The following is a 20,994-nucleotide window of genomic DNA, read 5'->3' on the forward strand; positions in this document are numbered from 1 at the left end:
AAGGTTGTGTTGGTTGTTCTTAGGGGTTCCCCCCTTTGAGCCTCTCAGGGAGTTTTCCCTGTCAGTTCTATCTCGGAAGGTGGTTTTTCTCGGGTCCATCTCTTCGATCCGCCGCGTTTTTGAGTTGGCGGCCATTTCCTGCCGACCTCCTTTCTTGATTTTCCACCAGGACAAGGTGGTCCCAGGCCTCCGCCTTCCTTCCTTTCTCGAGGTGGTTTTCATCTTTCCGCCTCAACGAGGACTTCGTTCTACCTTCCTTTTGTCCAGCTCCGACTCATCCTCTGGAGCGATCGTTGTACAGGCTGGACCTCGTCAGGGCAGTGAGGATCTCCCTGGCTAGCACGGCCGCTTTCCGAAAGATGGATTCTCTTTTCGCCATCCCTGATGGCGTGCGTGGAGTCCTGGAAATAATGTCCAGGCCAAATTTTTTTGAAATCTGAGCAGTGTTACTTTGAGGTAATAACTCTGGAGTGCTTCAACGGATCCCAGTGGTTCCGAATTGTTTTTTTCTAGACATAATTTACCTAATGTCAGTGGTAAATTTTGGTCAATGTGGTTTGCGTATATTTATGAAAATATTGAAAATTTGGCACAAAAAAAGTGAAAATTTAGCCGTTTTAAATTCTTATGCTGATAGTTATACTACACAAAATAGTTAATAAATAACATTTCCCACTTGTCTATTTTACATCTGCATCATTTTTTAAACATAATTTGTTTTTTTGTGAGGAAGTTAGAAGGGTTCAAAGTTGATCAGCAATTTCTCATTTTGCAAAACCAGTTTTTTAGGAACATCACATTTGAAGTGACTTTGGTGGGCCTGTATGATAGAAAATGCCCAGAAGTGACACCATTCTAAAAACGGAACCCCTCAAAGTCCTCAAAACCACATTCAAGAAGATTATAAATGCTTCAGGTGCTTCACAGGAATTAATGGAATATGGAAGACAAAAATGAATATTTAACTTTTTTTTTTCACAAAAACTTTACTGTAGCCCCAATTTTTTTTACCTTCACAAGGGTTACAGGAGAAAATGAACCCCAAAATTTGTAGTGCAATTTCTCCTGAGTACGCCGATTACCCCATATGCGTGGAGAAAACTACTATTTGGGCAGGGAAGCAGCACAGATTGACTTTTTGAATGCAACAATGGCTGGAATGGATGGCGGGTACCATGTCGCATTTAGAGAGCCCCTGATGTGCCAAAACAGTGGAAACTCCCCACAAGTGACACCATTTTGAAAACTACACCTTTCAAGGAATTTATCCAGTGTTATATTGAGGATTTTGAACCCAAAGGTACTATACAGAATTTGATAACATTAGGTCATCATATTGAATATATCGTCATTAGTGTTGAGCGCAAGTGCTCACTATGCACCGAGTATCGTGGGTGCCCGAGTGACATGTTTCGTGGCTGTTGGAGATAAAAAAAAAAACATGCGAGGATTGCCATGTGTTAAATATCCTTATTTTGCACATTTATTTAACCCCTTAATCCCATATGACGTACTATCCCATCGAAGTGCCCTGGGACTTAATTCCCAGTGACGGGATAGTACGTCATATGGGATCGGCCGCGCTCACGGGGGGGAGCGCGGCCGATCGCGGCCGGGTGTCAGCTGACTATCACAGCTGACATCCGGCACTATGTGCCAGGAGCGGTCACGGACCGCCCCCCGCACATTAACCCCCGGCACACCGCGATCAAACATGATCGCGATGTGCCGGCGGTACAGGGAAGCATCGCGCAGGGAGGGGGCTCCCTGCGTGCTTCCCTGAGACGATCGGTACACGGTGATGTACTCACCGTGTACCGAGCGTCTTCTCCCTGCAGTCCCCGGATCCAAAATGGCCGCGGGGCTGCATCCGGGTCCTGCAGGGAGCACTTCCGGGTCGCCTGCAGGCACTTGGTAATGCTGCAGCGATGAATGAGATCGCAGATCTTACAGAGTGCTGTGCAAACTGTAAGATCGGCGATCTGTGATGTCCCCCCCTGGAACAAAGTAAAAAAGTTAAAAAAAAAAATTTCCACATGTGTAAAAAAAAAAAAAAAAAAATTTACTAAATAAATAAATAAAAAAAATATTATTCCCATAAATACATTTCTTTATCTAAAAAAAAAAAAACAATAAATGTACACATATTTAGTATCGCCGCGTCCGTAACGACCCGACCTATAAAACTGTCCGACTAGTTAACCCCTTCAGTGAACACCGTAAGAAAAAGAAAAAAACGAGCCAAAAAACAACGCTTTATCGTACCGCCAAACAAAAAGTGGAATAACACGTGATCAAAAAGACGGATATAAATAACCATGATACCGCTGAAAACGTCATCTTGTCCCGCAAAAAACGAGCCGCCACAAAGCATAATAAGCAAAAAATAAAAAAGTTATAGTCCTGAGAATAAAGCGATGCTAAAATAATTATTTTTTCTATAAAATAGCTTTTATCGTATAAAAGCGCCAAAACATAAAAAAATGATATAAATGAGGTATCGCTGTAATCGTACTGACCCGACGAATAAAACTGCTTCATCCACTTTACCAAACGCGGAACGGTATAAACGCCTCCCCCAAAAGAAATTCATGAATAGCTGGTTTTTGGTCATTCTGCCTCACAAAAATCGGAATAAAAAGTGATAAAAAACTGTCACGTGTCCAAAAATGATACCAATAAAAACGTCAACTCGTCCCGCAAAAAACAAGACCTCACATGACTCTGTGGACCAAAATATGGAAAAATTATAGGTCTCAAAATGTGGAGACGCAAAAACTTTTTTGCTATAAAAAAGCGTATTTTAGTGTGTGACGGCTGCCAATCATAAAAATCCGATATAAAAAACGCTATAAAAGTAAATCAAACCCCCCTTCATCACCCCCTTAGTTAGGGAAAAATAATAAAATTAAAAAAATGTATTTATTTCCATTTTCCCATCAGGGTTAGGGCTAGGGTTAGGGCTAGGGTTGCGGCTAGGGCTAGGGTTGGGGCTAGGGTTAGGGCTAGGGTTGGGGCTAGGGTTGGGGCTAGGGTTAGGGCTAGGGTTGGGGTTAGGGTTGGAGCTAAAGTTAGGGTTAGGGTTGGGGCTAAAGTTAGGGTTAGGGTTGGGGCTAAAGTTAGGGTTAGGGTTTGGATTATATTTACGGTTGGGATTAGGGTTGGGATTAGAATTAGGGGTGTGTCAGGGTTAGGGGTGTGATTAGGGTCACCGTTGGGATTAGGGTTTCAGGTAGGATTGAGGAGTTTCCACTGTTCAGGCACATCAGGGGCTCTCCAAACGCGACATGGCGTCCGATCTCAATTCCAGCCAATTCTGCGTTGAAAAAGTAAAACAGTGCTCCTTCCCTTCCGAGCTCTCCGGTGCGCCCAAACAGGGGTTTACCCCAACATATGGGGCATCAGCGTACTCAGGACAAATTGGACAACAACTTTTGGGGTCCAAGTTCTCTTGTTATCCTTGGGAAAATAAAAATGTGGGGGGCTAAAAATCATTTTTGTTTGAAAAATAAGATTTTTTTTATTTTTGCGGCTCTGCGTTGTAAACTGCAGTGAAACACTTGGGGGTTCAAAGTTCTCACAACACATCTAGATAGGTTCCTTGGGAGGTCTAGTTTCCAATATGGGGTCACTTGTGGGGGGTTTGTACTGTTTGGGTACATCAGGGGCTCTGCAAATGCAACGTGACGCCTGCAGACCAATCCATCTAAGTCTGTATTCCAAATGGCGCTCCTTCCCTTCCGAGCTCTGCCATGCGCCCAAACAGTGGTTCCCCCCCACATATGGGGTATCAGCGTACTCAGGACAAATTGGACAACAACTTTTGGGGTCCAATTTATCCTGTTACCCTTGTGAAAATACAAAACTGGGGACTAAAAAATCATTTTTGTGAAAAAAAAAAAAAAGAATTTTTATTTTCACGGCTTTGCGTTATAAACTGTAGTGAAACACTTGGGGGCTCAAAGCTCTCAAAACACATCTAGATAAGTTCCTTAGGGGGTCTACTTTCCAAAATGGTGTCACTTTTGGGTGGTTTCAATGTTTAGGCACATCAGGGGCTCTCCAAACGCAACATGGCGTCCCATCTCAATTCCAGTCAATTTTGCATTAAAAAGTCAAATGGCACTCCTTCCCTTCCGAGCTCTGCCATGCGCCCAAACAATGGTTTACACCCACATATGGGGTATCAGCGTACTCAGGACAAATTGCACAACAACTTTTGTGGTCTAATTTCTTCTCTTACCCTTGGGAAAATAAAAAATTGGGGGCAAAAAGATCATTTTTGTGAAAAAATATGATTTTTTATTTTTACGGCTCTGCATTATAAACTTCTATGAAGCACTTGGTGGGTCAAAGTGCTCACCACACATCTAGATAAGTTCCTTAAGGGGTCTACTTTCCAAAATGGTGTCACTTGTGGGGGGGTTTCAATGTTTAGGCACATCAGGGGCTCTCCAAACGCAACATGGCGTCCCATCTCAATTCCAGTCAATTTTGCATTGAAAAGTCAAATGGCGCTCCTTTCCTTCCGAGCTCTGCCATGCGCCCAAACAGTGGTTTATCCCCACATACGGGGTATGAACGTACTCAGGACAAATTGTACAACAACTTTTGGGATCCATTTTCTCATGTTACCCTTTGTAAAATAAAACAAATTGGAGCTGAAATCAATTTTGTGTGAAAAAAAGTTAAATGTTTATTTTTATTTAAACATTCCAAAAATTCCTGTAAAACACCTGAAAGGTTAATAAACTTCTTGAATGTGGTTTTGAGCACCTTGAGGGGTGTAGTTTTTAGAATGGTGTCACACTTGGGTATTTTCTATCATATAGACCCCTCAAAATGACTTCAAATGAGATGTGGTCCCTAAAAAAAAATGGTGTTGCAAAAATGAGAAATTGCTGGTCAACTTTTAACCCTTATAACTCCCTAACAAAAAAAAATTTTGGTTCCAAAATTGTGCTGATGTAAAGTAGACATGTGGGAAATGTTACTTAAGTATTTTGCATGACATATCTCTGTGATTTAAGGGTATAAAAATTCAAAGTTGGAAAATTGCGAAATTTTCTAAATTTTCGCCAAATTTCCGTTTTTTTCACAAATAAACGCAAGTTATATCGAATAAATTTTACCATTACATGAAGTACAATACGTCACGAGAAAACATTGTCAGAATCGCCAAGATCCGTTGAAGCGTTCCAGAGTTATAACCTCATAAAGGGACAGTGGTCAGAATTGTAAAAATTGGCCTGGTCATTAACGTGCAAACCACCCTCAGGGCTTAAGGAGTTAATCAGGACTTTTTACCAGGTGCGATACGCTTAAAGAAAAAATGTCATGATATTTTCATAAAAAATGTAGTGGTTTATTGAATTGTCCACAGAAAAACCACATTGCAACAAAACATAAAATAGATGAAATAGTTACGAACAGATTGTTCATTTGTTCCTATCAGCATTCGTTCCACATCTTCCTCAAAGTTCTGAATGGTAAAAGCCGTCTGTCTGTATGAAGTCATCATGGCTACCAGTTGTTCCTTCTTTCTGTGACTTGTCTGATGTCCATTGAGAATGATGACAGGCCCCACGCGACCAGCCCCCACCCTCCTAAGAGACGTAATATATATATATATATATCTATATATCTCTATATCTCTATATATCTATATATCTATATATCTATATATCCCACAGACCACGTGTCTTCTCTATATGGTGTTGACTTATACTCTGAGCTACATATACAGAAATAGCTTTTTGTAATGTCAGCGAGAAGCAATGTGTTCAGTACAGAATTGAGAATAAGAATAATTAATATTTAACACCGTGCATTGCAGGCAATCCCCACAGTTTTGGGGGCTGTCAAACAGCAGCATTACATGCGGGGCGGAGACTCGAGCATGTTATTCAAGCACTCGCGATACTTGGTGCATACTCGAGCACCCTGATGCAAGCTCGAGTTGCGAGCATTTGCACTCAACATTAGTGGTCATGTCGTCATTTTTTTTTTTTTAATTACTTTTGAAAAACCCATAACCATAATGGCAAAGAATGAAAGAAATGAAAATTCTAAAATAAAATAGTTTTTATCTCACTAAGGGGATGACACAGAGGGGGATGACATACTAATTATTGGCTTTTGATCACTGTGATAGGACAGTGATCAAAATGAACCAATCGGAAAAATCCCTCCTGCTGCCGGGTCAAGGCTGGCAGATCTCGACGGGCGCACTGCTCATGCACCCGCCATTTTTTCTTCAGGCAGAGGGCTGAGGGACAAAGCAGGAGAAACCGGTAGATGGCGGAGATACCGACGGGCAGCTTGGGGACATAATTTCTCTTTCCTCTGATATGTATATCATGTCCGAAGAGATAGAAATTATTTTAATAGCGGGCACACTTTTTTTTTTTATTTACATTATCACTGTTATTCATTGAATAGAGGTGTTATCGGGGACTGGGAAATCTGACCCTGATTGTGTTCTCTAGGGTCTCTGCTAGCTGAGAGCCCGGAGATTTTCAGACTCTGGAGGGGACACTATACTCTTATTCCGATCGCCATTTAAAACGGCGAAGCGGGAATAAGGTCCTTTAGCGGTTGCCGTTTTAATGCGTATCGGCAGTCGTTAAGGGGTTAATATTTGTGGGGGGGGGGGTTCTGATGTGTTAATACCAGTGTGCATTTTGTATAGTCTATATCAATGTACATTTACCTGCGTCATGTTCTCTTATTCGAGCAGAAATGAGTACCGGACTTTGCGTCAGGCAATTATCGACATGGTTTTAGCAACAGAAATGACAAAGCACTTTGAACATGTCAACAAGTTTGTCAACAGCATCAATAAGCCATTAGCCTCATTGGAGGAGAACGGGGTAAGCAGAATGGGAAATATTACTTCTCTATAAAATATTTTTGGAATGTTACAATGTCATTGTTGCTCCTAAATGTGTATTTACAAGAAGTAAAGTAATGCAGAACACTGCAGATATGAAAACTTACAATATTTCCAGCAGCATAGATTTTTGGAACAAAATTTACTTTACAAAAAGTATGATTAAGAAGCCATGTATTATATAAGTCCCTATATATGTTATGCTAGTGTAAGAAATATCACGAACAATATCAATTTTGAATAAGGATACCGAACAATAACATCAAGAACTATTATTATTGACAATACCAATATCAAAAGATAAAAATATCGCACAGCAACAATATCCCTACTTGGATTCTAAGGCACTATCCGCATGAAAGCACACCAAAAAAGTGTATAAAAGGAAACCATTTTATACCCAGAATGAAATGTAAATTATAAAACTATTAGAACAGATAACCATTCAAAAATCATTCTGATATTGCAACAAAGACGCATACATTACTTAAAGGGAATCTGTTTGCAGGATTTTGCTTCCTCATCTGAGAGCAGTATGGTATAGGCAAACAGACCCTGAATCCAACAATGTATCACTCAGTTTACTAGATTTAGCAATGCAGCAGAGCTGAGAGCTAACATTGTTTATTGACAGTGAGCTGCTAATCACAGAAGGGGCGGAGTTGGACTTGGAAGCGCATGCCAGCTAGTCATAGCAATGATAATCACCAGGTGATTAATCACAGTCTAAGTAAACCGCGCAAAGCTTGACATGAGACACATTGTTGAATTCTGTGTTTTAACCCCTACCTCATGCTGTCCTCTAATTACATAGCAAAATCCTGCTGACAGATTCTATTTAAACTTGCGGCCATTTACATAATGTCAGTTACCAGAAAGGAACTGTTCACACACTAGGATCTCTGTCTGCAGTCCTTATCTCACTGGCATCTTCTCTCTTTGAAGGTCTTTCTTCCTCTTTTAACCTTCTTCATCATTATCTCTCCTCTGAGTCACACTTATGCCCTTTATATCCTGTTCAGAATATAAGGTATCCACTTCCCCTCCAACCCCGAGACACTGTATCTCACGTGTAATCCAAGAACTGCTTAGATCTACCTGTTCTTTCTCAACATTATGCTTACAAGGGTTCCCAATGTCATAGGATCAGCATTTTGTTTGGCTTAGTCAATGTATTTTAAGAAAAAACACTAGTGTTATCTTCTTATCTACTATATAAAGCTGAATATGTGTGTGTGTGTATGTGTGTGTATGTCCGGGATTGGCATCTGCACCGTCGCAGCTACAGCCACAAAATTTTGCACAGTCACACGTCTGGACCCCGAGAGCGTCATAGGCTATGTTGTGAGGCGAAATTTTAACCCCGCGCGTTCCAATTCACCAAACAATTTTGCCCCTATCTACATAATGGGGAAAAAAGTGAAAGGAAAAGTGTTGGAAGCGTCGCAGCTACAGCAACAAAATTTTGCACAGTCACACGTCTGGACCCTGAGAGCGTCATAGGCTACGTTGTGAGGTGAAATTTTAACCCCGCGCTTTCCAATTCACCAAACAATTTTGCCCCTATCTACATAATGGGGAAAAGTGAAAGGAAAAGTGTTGGAGGCAAATTGACAGCTGCCAGATGTGAACAAGGGGGACTTAAAGAATGAGAGCGATGGCGCCAAAGAGTATATACCGATCAGTTGCTAAGGTGGGGCCCCGACATGAGATACTCACCACTCATGGGGATATGAACTGTTGTGGCTGGCAATCAGGCAACACAGCGTGCAGTAATCAGCGCACATACAGAGATCTGGCAATAACCAAAAATAGGACGAGCTCTGAGACGTGGAATCTCTGTAGACTGCAGTACCTGATCTATCCTCACACAACTATAAGCAGCAGTGGATTGCGCCTATCACTACCTATGCAACTCGGCACTGCCTGAGGAGCTGACTAGCCTGAAGATAGAAATACAAGCCTGACTTACCTCAGAGAAATACCCCAAAGGAATAGGCAGCCCCCCACATATAATGACTGTTAGCAAGATGAAAAGACAAACGTAGGAATGAAATAGATTCAGCAAAGTGAGGCCCGATATTCTAGACAGAGCGAGGATAGCAAAGAGAACTATGCAGTCTACAAAAAACCCTAAAACGAAAACCACGCAAAGGGGCAAAAAGACCCACCGTGCCGAACTAACAGCACGGCGGTGCACCCCTTTGCTTCTCAGAGCTTCCAGCAAAAGTTAATAGCAAGCTGGACAGAAAAAACAGAAAACAAACTAGAAGCACTTATCTAGCAGAGCAGCAGGCCCAAGGAAAGATGCAGTAGCTCAGATCCAACACTGGAACATTGACAAGGAGCAAGGAAGACAGACTCAGGTGGAGCTAAATAGCAAGGCAGCCAACGAGCTCACCAAAACACCTGAGGGAGGAAGCCCAGAGACTGCAATACCACTTGTGACCACAGAAGTGAACTCAGCCACAGAATTCACAACAGTACCCCCCCCTTGAGGAGGGGTCACCGAACCCTCACCAGAACCCCCAGGCCGACCAGGATGAGCCACATGAAAGGCACGAACAAGATCTGGGGCATGGACATCAGAGGCAAAAACCCAGGAATTATCTTCCTGAGCATAACCCTTCCATTTGACCAGATACTGGAGTTTCCGTCTAGAGACACGAGAATCCAAAATCTTCTCCACAATATACTCCAATTCCCCCTCCACCAAAACAGGGGCAGGAGGCTCCACAGATGGAACCATAGGTGCCACGTATCTCCTCAACAACGACCTATGGAATACATTATGTATGGAAAAGGAGTCTGGGAGGGTCAGACGAAAAGACACCGGATTGAGAATCTCAGAAATCCTATACGGACCAATAAAACGAGGTTTAAATTTAGGAGAGGAAACCTTCATAGGAATATGACGAGAAGATAACCAAACCAGATCCCCAACACGAAGTCGGGGTCCCACACGGCGTCTGCGATTAGCGAAAAGCTGAGCCTTCTCCTGGGACAAGGTCAAATTGTCCACTACCTGAGTCCAGATCTGCTGCAACCTGTCCACCACAGAATCCACACCAGGACAGTCCGAAGACTCAACCTGTCCTGAAGAGAAACGAGGATGGAACCCAGAATTGCAGAAAAATGGAGAGACCAAGGTAGCCGAGCTGGCCCGATTATTAAGGGCGAACTCAGCCAACGGCAAAAATGACACCCAATCATCCTGGTCAGCGGAAACAAAACATCTCAGATATGTTTCCAAGGTCTGATTGGTTCGTTCGGTCTGGCCATTAGTCTGAGGATGGAAGGCAGAGGAGAAAGATAGGTCAATGCCCATCCTACCACAAAAGGCTCGCCAGAACCTCGAGACAAACTGGGAACCTCTGTCAGAAACAATATTCTCAGGAATGCCATGTAAACGAACCACATGCTGGAAGAACAAAGGCACCAAATCAGAGGAGGAAGGCAATTTAACCAAGGGCACCAGATGGACCATTTTAGAAAAGCGATCACAGACCACCCAAATGACCGACATTTTTTGAGAAACGGGAAGGTCAGAAATGAAATCCATCGAAATATGTGTCCAAGGCCTCTTCGGGACCGGCAAGGGCAAAAGCAACCCACTGGCACGTGAACAGCAGGGCTTAGCCCTAGCACAAATTCCACAGGACTGCACAAAAGCACGCACATCCCGTGACAGAGATGGCCACCAGAAGGATCTAGCAACCAACTCCCTGGTACCAAAGATTCCTGGATGACCGGCCAGCACCGAACAATGAAGTTCAGAGATAACTTTACTAGTCCACCTATCAGGGACGAACAGTTTCTCGGCCGGACAACGATCAGGTTTATTAGCCTGAAATTTCTGCAACACTCTCCGCAAATCAGGGAGATGGCAGACACAATGACTCCTTCCTTGAGGATACTCGCCGGCTCAGATAACCCCGGAGAGTCGGGCACAAAACTCCTAGAAAGAGCATCCGCCTTCACATTTTTAGAGCCCGGAAGGTATGAAATCACAAAATCAAAACGAGCAAAAAATAACGACCAACGGGCCTGTCTAGGATTCAAGCGCTTGGCAGACTCAAGATAAGTAAGGTTCTTATGATCAGTCAATACCACCACGCGATGCTTAGCACCCTCAAGCCAATGACGCCACTCCTCGAATGCCCACTTCATGGCCAGCAACTCTCGGTTGCCCACATCATAATTACGCTCAGCAGCAGAAAATTTCCTGGAAAAGAAAGCACATGGTTTGAACACTGAGCAACCAGAACCTCTCTGTGACAAAACCGCCCCTGCACCAATCTCAGAAGCATCAACCTCGACCTGGAACGGAAGAGAAACATCAGGTTGACACAACACAGGGGCACAGCAAAAACGACGCTTCAACTCCTGAAAAGCTTCCACGGCAGCAGAAGACCAATTAACCAAATCAGCACCCTTCTTGGTCAAATCGGTCAATGGTCTGGCAATGCTAGAAAAATTACAGATGACGCGACGATAAAAATTAGCAAAGCCCAGGAATTTCTGCAGACTTTTTAGAGATGTCGGCTGAGTCCAATCCTGGATGGCCTGAACCTTAACCGGATCCATCTCGATAGTAGAAGGGAAAAAGATGAACCCCAAAAATGAAACTTTCTGCACACCGAAGAGACACTTTGATCCCTTCACGAACAAGGAATTAGCACGCAGTACCTGGAAAACCATTCTGACTTGCTTCACATGAGACTCCCAATCATCTGAGAAGATCAAAATGTCATCCAAGTAAACAATCAAGAATTTATCCAGATACTCACGGAAAATGTCATGCATAAAAGACTGAAAAACAGATGGAGCATTGGCAAGTCCGAACGGCATCACCAGATACTCAAAATGACCCTCGGGCGTATTAAATGCCGTTTTCCATTCATCTCCCTGCCTGATTCTCACCAGATTATACGCACCACGAAGATGAATCTTAGTAAACCAACTAGCCCCCTTAATCCGAGCAAACAAGTCAGAAATCAATGGCAAGGGATACTGAAACTTAACAGTGATCTTATTAAGAAGGCGGTAATCAATACACGGTCTTAGCGAACCATCCTTCTTGGCTACAAAAAAGAACCCTGCTCCCAATGGTGACGACGATGGGCGAATATGTCCCTTCTCCAGGGACTCCTTCACATAACTGCGCATAGCGGTGTGTTCAGGTACAGACAAATTAAATAAACGACCCTTAGGGAATTTACTACCAGGAATCAAATCGATAGCACAATCACAATTCCTATGCGGAGGTAGGGCATCAGACTTGGACTCTTCAAATACATCCTGAAAGTCAGACAAGAACTCTGGGATGTCAGAAGGAATGGATGACGAAATAGACAAAAATGGAACATCACCATGTACTCCCTGACAACCCCAGCTGGTTACCGACATAGAGTTCCAATCCAATACTGGATTATGGGTTTGTAGCCATGGCAACCCCAACACGACCACATCATGCAAATTATGCAGTACCAGAAAGCGAATAACTTCCTGATGTGCAGGAGCCATGCACATGGTCAGCTGGGCCCAGTACTGAGGCTTATTCTTGGCCAAAGGTGTAGCATCAATTCCTCTCAACGGAATAGGACACCACAAAGGCTCCAAGAAAAATCCACAACGTTTAGCATAATCCAAATCCATCAGATTCAGGGCAGCGCCTGAATCCACAAACGCCATGACAGAATACGATGACAAAGAGCACATTAAGGTAATGGACAAAAGGAATTTGGACTGTACAGTACCAATAACGGCAGAGCTATCGAACCGCCTAGTGCGTTTAGGACAATTAGAAATAGCATGAGTAGAATCACCACAATAGAAACACAGTCTGTTCAGACGTCTGTGTTCTTGCCGTTCTACTTTAGTCATAGTCCTGTCGCACTGCATAGACTCAGGTTTACTCTCAGACAATACCGCCAGATGGTGCACAGATTTACGCTCGCGCAAGCGACGACCGATCTGAATGGCCAAGGACATAGACTCATTCAAACCAGCAGGCATAGGAAATCCCACCATTACATCCTTAAGAGCTTCAGAGAGACCCTTTCTGAACAAAGCCGCTAGTGCAGATTCATTCCACAGAGTGAGTACTGACCACTTCCTAAATTTCTGACAATATACTTCTACATCATCCTGACCCTGGCATAAAGCCAGCAGATTTTTCTCAGCCTGATCCACTGAATTAGGCTCATCGTAAAGCAATCCCAGCGCCTGGAAAAATGCATCAACATTACTCAATGCAGAATCTCCTGGTGCAAGAGAAAACGCCCAGTCCTGTGGGTCGCCGCGCAAAAAAGAAATAATAATCAAAACCTGTTGAATAGGATTACCAGAAGAATGAGGTTTCAAGGCCAAAAATAGCTTACAATTATTTCTGAAGCTCAGGAACTTAGTTCTGTCACCAAAAAACAAATCAGGAATCGGAATTCTTGGTTCTAGCATCGATTTCTGATCAATAGTATCTTGAATCTTTTGTACATTTACAACGAGATTATCCATTGAGGAGCACAGAGCCTGAATATCCATGTCCACAGCTGTGTCCTGAAGCACTCTAATGTCTAGGGGAAAAAAAAGACTGAAGACAGAGCTAAGAAAAAAAAATGATGTCAGGATTTCTTTTTTCCCTCTATTGGGAATCATTGGTGTGGATCCTTGTACTGTTGTGGCTGGCAATCAGGCAACACAGCGTGCAGTAATCAGCGCACATACAGAGATCTGGCAATAACCAAAAACAATAGGACGAGCTCTGAGACGTGGAATCTCTGTAGACTGCAGTACCTGATCTATCCTCACACAACTATAAGCAGCAGTGGATTGCGCCTATCACTACCTATGCAACTCGGCACTGCCTGAGGAGCTGACTAGCCTGAAGATAGAAATACAAGCCTGACTTACCTCAGAGAAATACCCCAAAGGAATAGGCAGCCCCCCACATATAATGACTGTTAGCAAGATGAAAAGACAAACGTAGGAATGAAATAGATTCAGCAAAGTGAGGCCCGATATTCTAGACAGAGCGAGGATAGCAAAGAGAACTATGCAGTCTACAAAAAACCCTAAAACGAAAACCACGCAAAGGGGCAAAAAGACCCACCGTGCCGAACTAACAGCACGGCGGTGCACCCCTTTGCTTCTCAGAGCTTCCAGCAAAAGTTAATAGCAAGCTGGACAGAAAAAACAGAAAACAAACTAGAAGCACTTATCTAGCAGAGCAGCAGGCCCAAGGAAAGATGCAGTAGCTCAGATCCAACACTGGAACATTGACAAGGAGCAAGGAAGACAGACTCAGGTGGAGCTAAATAGCAAGGCAGCCAACGAGCTCACCAAAACACCTGAGGGAGGAAGCCCAGAGACTGCAATACCACTTGTGACCACAGAAGTGAACTCAGCCACAGAATTCACAACAATGAACACACACACAAAATGCGCCACACACTACCACGTGCTTGAACACATATACCACCCTCAGCACACATTTCACCACACATACACCAACCTCGCCACATAAAAGTCGAAACACAAAAGTCGCCGCTCAAAACTCACCACGCGCAAAACTTGCCACATGCAAAAACTAGGCTCACGCAAAACTCGCCACAAGTGCAAAACTCACCTCATGGAAAACTCGTCACACGCAAAACTTGCACACGCGGAAAAATTGCCACATGCACAAAATTTGCAACACATGCAAAAGTTGCCTCACACAAAACTTGCACATACTCAAAAGGCACCAGACATAAAACTCACCACGTGCAAAACTCGCCATGCGCAAAACTTGCTGCACACAACTTGCTACACTAACCTGTCACATGCAACTCGACACACAAAAAGTTGCTACACGCATGTTGCCACACAACTCATCTCACAAAAGTCGCTACATGCATGTCGCCACACACAACTCAACACACACAACTTGACAGACGAAACTCGCCCTAAAACACACACAAGTCTGGTATTAGCCTTCAAAAATAAAAATCTGATTAATAAGCAGACAAACTACAAGAGCAACAAATGTACCATATAGGAAATACAGCAGCTGTCAGTCACATGACCTGTCTATTATGTGTATGTGTGAGCTAATATATACTGCCAGGGGGAGGGCTTCCTGTTGGCTGGGGATTTATCAGGCTGCCAATTTATCTTACAAATACTGAGGTAAAAATACTGAGCAAATAACGTGTTAACGAGGTCTAATACAGGAGATTACACAGGTATATACTATATACAGGGGAGATGACACACAGATATATACTATATACAGGAGAGATGACACACAGGTATATACTATATAGAGGAGGAGATGACATACAGGTACATACTATATACAGGAGGAGATGACATACAGGTATATACTATATACAGGAGCAGATTACCTACAGGTATATACTATATACAGGAGGAGATGACATACAGGTATATGCTATATATAGAAGATGACATACAGGTATATACTATATACAGGAGGAGATGACACACAGATATATACTATATACAGGAGAGATGACACACAGGTATATACTATATAGAGGAGGAGATGACATACAGGTACATACTATATACAGGAGGAGATGACACACAGGTATATGCTATATACAGGAGCAGATTACCTACAGGTATATACTATATACAGGAGGAGATGACATACAGGTATATGCTATATATAGAAGATGACATACAGGTATATACTATATACAGGAGGAGATGACTCAGATATATACTATATACAGGGGAGATGACACACAGGTATATACTATATACAGGAGGAGATGACATACAGGTATATACTATATATAGAAGGAGATGACATACAGGTATATACTATATATAGGAGGAGAGGACATACAGGTATATACTATATATAGGAGGAGATGACATACAGGTATTTACTATATATAGGAGGAGATGACATACAGGTATATACTATATACAGGGGAGATGACATACAGGTATATACTATATACAGGAGATGACATACAGGTGTATACTATATATAAGGGAGATGACAAACATGTATATACTGAGGTGAAAATGAGAGGTGTGAGGTGAAAATGAAAAGGTGTGAGTGCAAAATGAGGAGTGAGGGAAAATAGTGTAGTGATCGGAAAATGACAGATGTGAGGTCGAAATGACAAGTGTTAGGCAGGAATGAGGTGTGAGGGAGAAAATGAGAGATGTGATTGGGAAAATGAGAGGAGTGATGGGAAAATAAGAGAAGTGACGTGCTATAACTAACCACAGATATTTACTATGCCCAGGCAACGCCGGGCTCTTCAGCTAGTATACTATATAAAGCTGAATGTGTGTGTGTGTATGTATGTCCGCGATTGGCATCTGCACCGTCGCAGCCACAGCCACACAATTTTGCACAGTCACACGTCTGGTCCCTGAGAGCATCATAGGCTATGTTGTGAGGTGAAATTTTAACCCCACGCTTTCCAATTCACCAAACAATTTTGCCCCTATCTACATAATGGGGAAAAAAGTGATAGGAAAAGTGTTGAGGGCGTCGCAGCTACCGCCACCAAATCTTGCACAGTCACACGTCTGGCCCCCGAGAGAATCATAGGCTATGTTGTGAGGCGAAATTTTAACCCCGCGCGTTCCAATTCACCAAACAATTTTGCCCCTATCTACATAATGGGGAAAAATGAAAGGAAAAGTGTAGGAGGCAAATTGACAGCTGCCAGATGTGAACAAGGGGGACTTAAAGAATGAGAGCGATGGCGCCAAAGAGTATATACTGTACAGTTGCTAAGGTGGGGCCCCAACATGGGATACTCACCACACACGGGGATATGGACACACACAAAATGCGCCACACACTACCACGTGCTTGAACACATATACAGCACGCATTTCACCACACATACACCAACCTCGCCACATAAAAGTCGAAACACAAAAGTCGCCGCTCAAAACTCGCCACGCGCAAAACTCGCCACATGCAAAAACTAGGCTCACGCAAAACTCGCCACAAGTGCAAAACTCACCTCATGGAAAACTCGCCACACGCAAAACTTGCACACGCGGAAAAATTGCCACATGTACAAAAGTTGCAGCACATGCAAAAGTTGCCTCACACAAAACTTGCACATACTCAAAAGGCACCACACATAAAACTCGCCACGCGCAAAACTTGCTGCACACAACTTGCTACACTAACCTGTCACATGCAACTCGACACACAAAAAGTTGCTACATGCATGTTGCCACACAAAACTCATCTCACAAAAGTCGCTACATGCATGTCGCCATACGCAACTCAACACACACAACTTGACAAAGGAAACTCGCCCTAAAACACACACAAGTCTGGTATTATCCTTCAAAAATAAAAATTAGATTAATAAGCAGACAAACTACAAGAGCAACAAATGTACCATATAGGAAATACGGCAGCTGTCAGTCACATGACCTGTCTATTATGTGTATGTGTGAGCTAATATATACTGCCAGGGGGAGGGCTTCCTGTTGGCTGGGGATTTATCAGGCTGCCAATTTAGCTTACAAATACTGAGGTAAAAATACTGAGCAAATAATGTGTGAACGAGGTCTAATACAGGAGGAGATGACACACAGGTATATACTATATACAGGGGAGATGACACACAGGTATATACTATATAGAGGAGATGACATACAGGTACATACTATATACAGGAGGAGAGGACACACAGGTATATACTATATACAGGAGCAGATGACCTACAGGTATATACTATATACAGGAGGAGATGACATACAGGTATATGCTATATATAGAAGATGACATACAGGTATATACTATATACAGGAGGAGATGACCCACAGATATATACTATATACAGGGGAGATGACACACAGGTATATACTATACAGGAGGAGATGACATACAGGTATATACTATATATAGAAGGAGATGACATACAGGTATATACTATATATAGGAGGAGATGACATACAGGTATATACTATATATAGGAGGAGATGACATACAGGTATATACTATATACAGGGGAGATGACACAGCAGGTATATTATATATACAGGGGAGATGACATACAGGTATATACTATATACAGGAGATGACATACAGGTGTATACTATATATAAGGGAGATGACAAACATGTATATACTGAGGTGAAAATGAAAAGGTGTGAGTGCAAAATGAGAGGAGTGAGGGAAAATAGTGGAGTGATCAGAAAATGACAGATGTGAGGTTGAAATGACAAGTGTTAGGGGGGAATGAGAGGAGTGAGGGAGAAAATGAGAGGTGTAAGGGAGAAAATGAGAGATATGAGGGGGAAAATGAAAGATGTGATTGGGAAAATGAGGCGTGATGGGAAAATAAGAGAAGTGAGGTGCTATAACTAACCACAGATATTTACTATGCCCAGGCAACGCCGGGCTCTTCAGCTAGTTTTATATATTGTGTGCCTCCAGCTAATGATGGAATTGGCTCTTTAACCCATTTGTGACAAAACCAATTTTGACCTTAATGACCAAGCCAAATTTTACAATTCTGACCACTCTCACTTTATGCGGTAATAACACTGGAACGCTTCAAAGTATCCCACTGATTCTAAGATTATTTTTTGTGAAATACGGTACGTCATGATTTCTTCAATATGACTTGCATTTATTTATGATAAAAATTGAAATTTGGCAAATATTTTGCAATTTTCAAACTTTTAAATTTTGTGTCCTTAAATCAAAGAGTTATGTCACTCAAAATAGTTAATACTTTACATTAACACCATTTTGGAAACATAATTTTTTTAGTTAGAGGAGTTAAAAGTTGACTATCAATTTCTAATTTTTCCAACAAAATTTGCAAAACCATTTTTTTAGGGACCTCATCACATTTGAAGTGATTTTGAGGGGTCTGTTATGACCTGGTGGCTAGGAGCACCCGGAATGACCTGATAGTTAAACCTCATACAGGACGAGCTCTGGGATGTGGGAGCTCTGCTGACCGCAAGCCCTAATCCTATCACACACACTAGAAATAGCCGTGGAGCGCTCCTGACCAGACCTAGGCGCCTCGTCACAGCCTAAAAACTACCTAGCCCTAGAGATAGAAAATAAAGCCTACCTTGCCTCAGAGAAATTCCCCAAAGGTAAAGGAAGCCCCCCACATATATTGACTGTGAGTAAAGATGAAAGTCACAAACGCAGACATGAAACAGGTTTCAGCAAAGGGAGGCCAGACTTACTAAATAGACAGAGGATAGGAAAGGTAACTTTGCGATCAGCACAAAAACCTACAAAAGACCACGCAGAGTGTGCAAAAAAGACCTCCGCACCGACTCACGGTGCGGAGGGACCACTCTGCATCCCAGAGCTTCCAGCTAGCAAGACAAAATCATGAAAACCAGATGGACAAGAAAACAGAACAAAATAAGACAATAAGAAACTTAGCTTCTGCAGGAGAAGGCAGGACACCAGAGAGATCCAGGAGCGAACTGAACGAATGCAAAAACATTGACAGCTGGCATGGAGTAACGATCTGAGAGGAGTTAAATAGAGCAGCCAACCAAAGGATAAACCACGTCACTTGTGTAAGGAACCTCAGAAGCAGCAGCCTCACTCACAGCCACCAGAGGGAGCCCATAGACAGAACTCGCCGAAGTACCATTCACGACCACAGGAGGAAGTTCGACAACAGAATTCACAACAGGGGTCTATATGACAGAAAATTCCCAAAAGTGACACCATTCTAAAAACTGCATCACTCAAGGTGCTCAAAACCATATTCAAGAAGTTTACTAACCAGATGTTTCACGACAACTACTTAAGCAATGTGAAAGGAAAAAATGAACATTTAAATTTTTTCAGAAAAAAAATACTTTAGACCCAAACGGTTTTATTTTCACAAGGGTAACGAGAAAGCGGACCACATAATTTGTTGTGCAATTTCTCCTGAGTATGCAGAGACCCCATATGTGGGGAAAACTACTGTTTGGGCGCATGGCAGGACTCAGAAGGGAAGGAGCACTGTTTTAATTTTTCAACGCAAACTTATCTGGAATCGAACGCCATGTTGCGTTTGGAGAGCCTCTGATGTGCCTAAACAGTGGAAAGACCCCAAAAGTGACCCTTTTTTGAAAACTACACTCCTCAAAGTCTATCACAGTGATTCACAATTCTCTATTGTTGCTGGGTACTGGTCGGCAGATGTCGGCGGACGCATTGTGCATGTGCCCGCTATTTTCTTTTTTCAGGAAGATGATGCGGAGGGACCAGGGGATGGCGGAGATATATGTGGGGCCCCATTTCTCTTATTTGTTATAGTAGATCATATCAAAAAGGGAGAAATTAATTTTAAATTGGACCAATGGCCCTGATCATGTTCTCCAAGATCTCCGCTACCATGGGAGATTTTCCGATGCTTAGGGGGTGGAATGGGGCGCTATACCATTATTTCTCTGAGGAATAAGTACCCTTAACTGCGGCCGTTAAAAGGCATGTCGCGGTCGTTAAGGGATTAAGATGTGCATCCATAAACAAATGCCAAGATAAATGTTCGCTGTCATTAACCTAGAAAAAGTCTTGATGACCATATGAAGAATGTTCTCCAAAATGCCCACTTTCTATTGTTGCTTGTGGACTTTAGAAAGGAAGGTGTTTTTGTCTTTTATTTCTGCTTTCCTTCAGATCTTAAACCTACAATAAGTGTATTTCCTGCTGGGCATGCAATCAGTGATGTAGGTAGACTTTATAACTTCCTGACTTGGCAGTGAGTAGTTGGAAGTTTCTGGTGTTTACATATATTGATGATAATTATTACATATAATTTTACGTAGGGAAGCATCAGTGAAGATGACTCTGTCAAAAACATACTGACATCTCCAGAAAATCGAATACTTATAAAGAGGATGCTTATCAAGTGTGCAGATATCTCCAACCCATGCCGAGCGCTGGAGCAATGCATTGAGTGGGCAGGCAGGATATCAGAAGAGTATTTTGCACAGGTAAGAAAGACATTGTAGTCCTGTATCTTTGAACGGTATGGACATGGGCAGCACAGTGGCTCAGTGGTTAGCACTATTGCTTCGCAACGTTTCGGTGCTAGATTCAAATCCCACCAAAGACAACATCTGCAAGG

The 20,994-nt window shown here is 42.6% G+C and overlaps 1 protein-coding gene across 3 annotated transcripts in view; it reads left to right on the forward strand.

Annotated features, from left to right (window-relative positions):
• Window positions 1-20,994, forward strand: part of PDE8A (phosphodiesterase 8A) — a 490,200-nt gene that overhangs the window by 460,830 nt on the left and 8,376 nt on the right. For all 3 annotated transcript variants that reach the window (XM_069766080.1, XM_069766079.1, XM_069766082.1), the window contains exons 19-20: window positions 6,740-6,872; window positions 20,693-20,860. In XM_069766080.1, coding sequence (XP_069622181.1) covers window positions 6,740-6,872; window positions 20,693-20,860 — 301 coding nt within the window. The remainder of the gene's footprint in view (window positions 1-6,739; window positions 6,873-20,692; window positions 20,861-20,994) is intronic.

The sequence above is a fragment of the Ranitomeya imitator genome, chromosome 4 (genome assembly GCF_032444005.1).
Source record: "Ranitomeya imitator isolate aRanImi1 chromosome 4, aRanImi1.pri, whole genome shotgun sequence".
In the NCBI taxonomy this organism is placed as follows: Eukaryota; Metazoa; Chordata; class Amphibia; order Anura; family Dendrobatidae; genus Ranitomeya; species Ranitomeya imitator.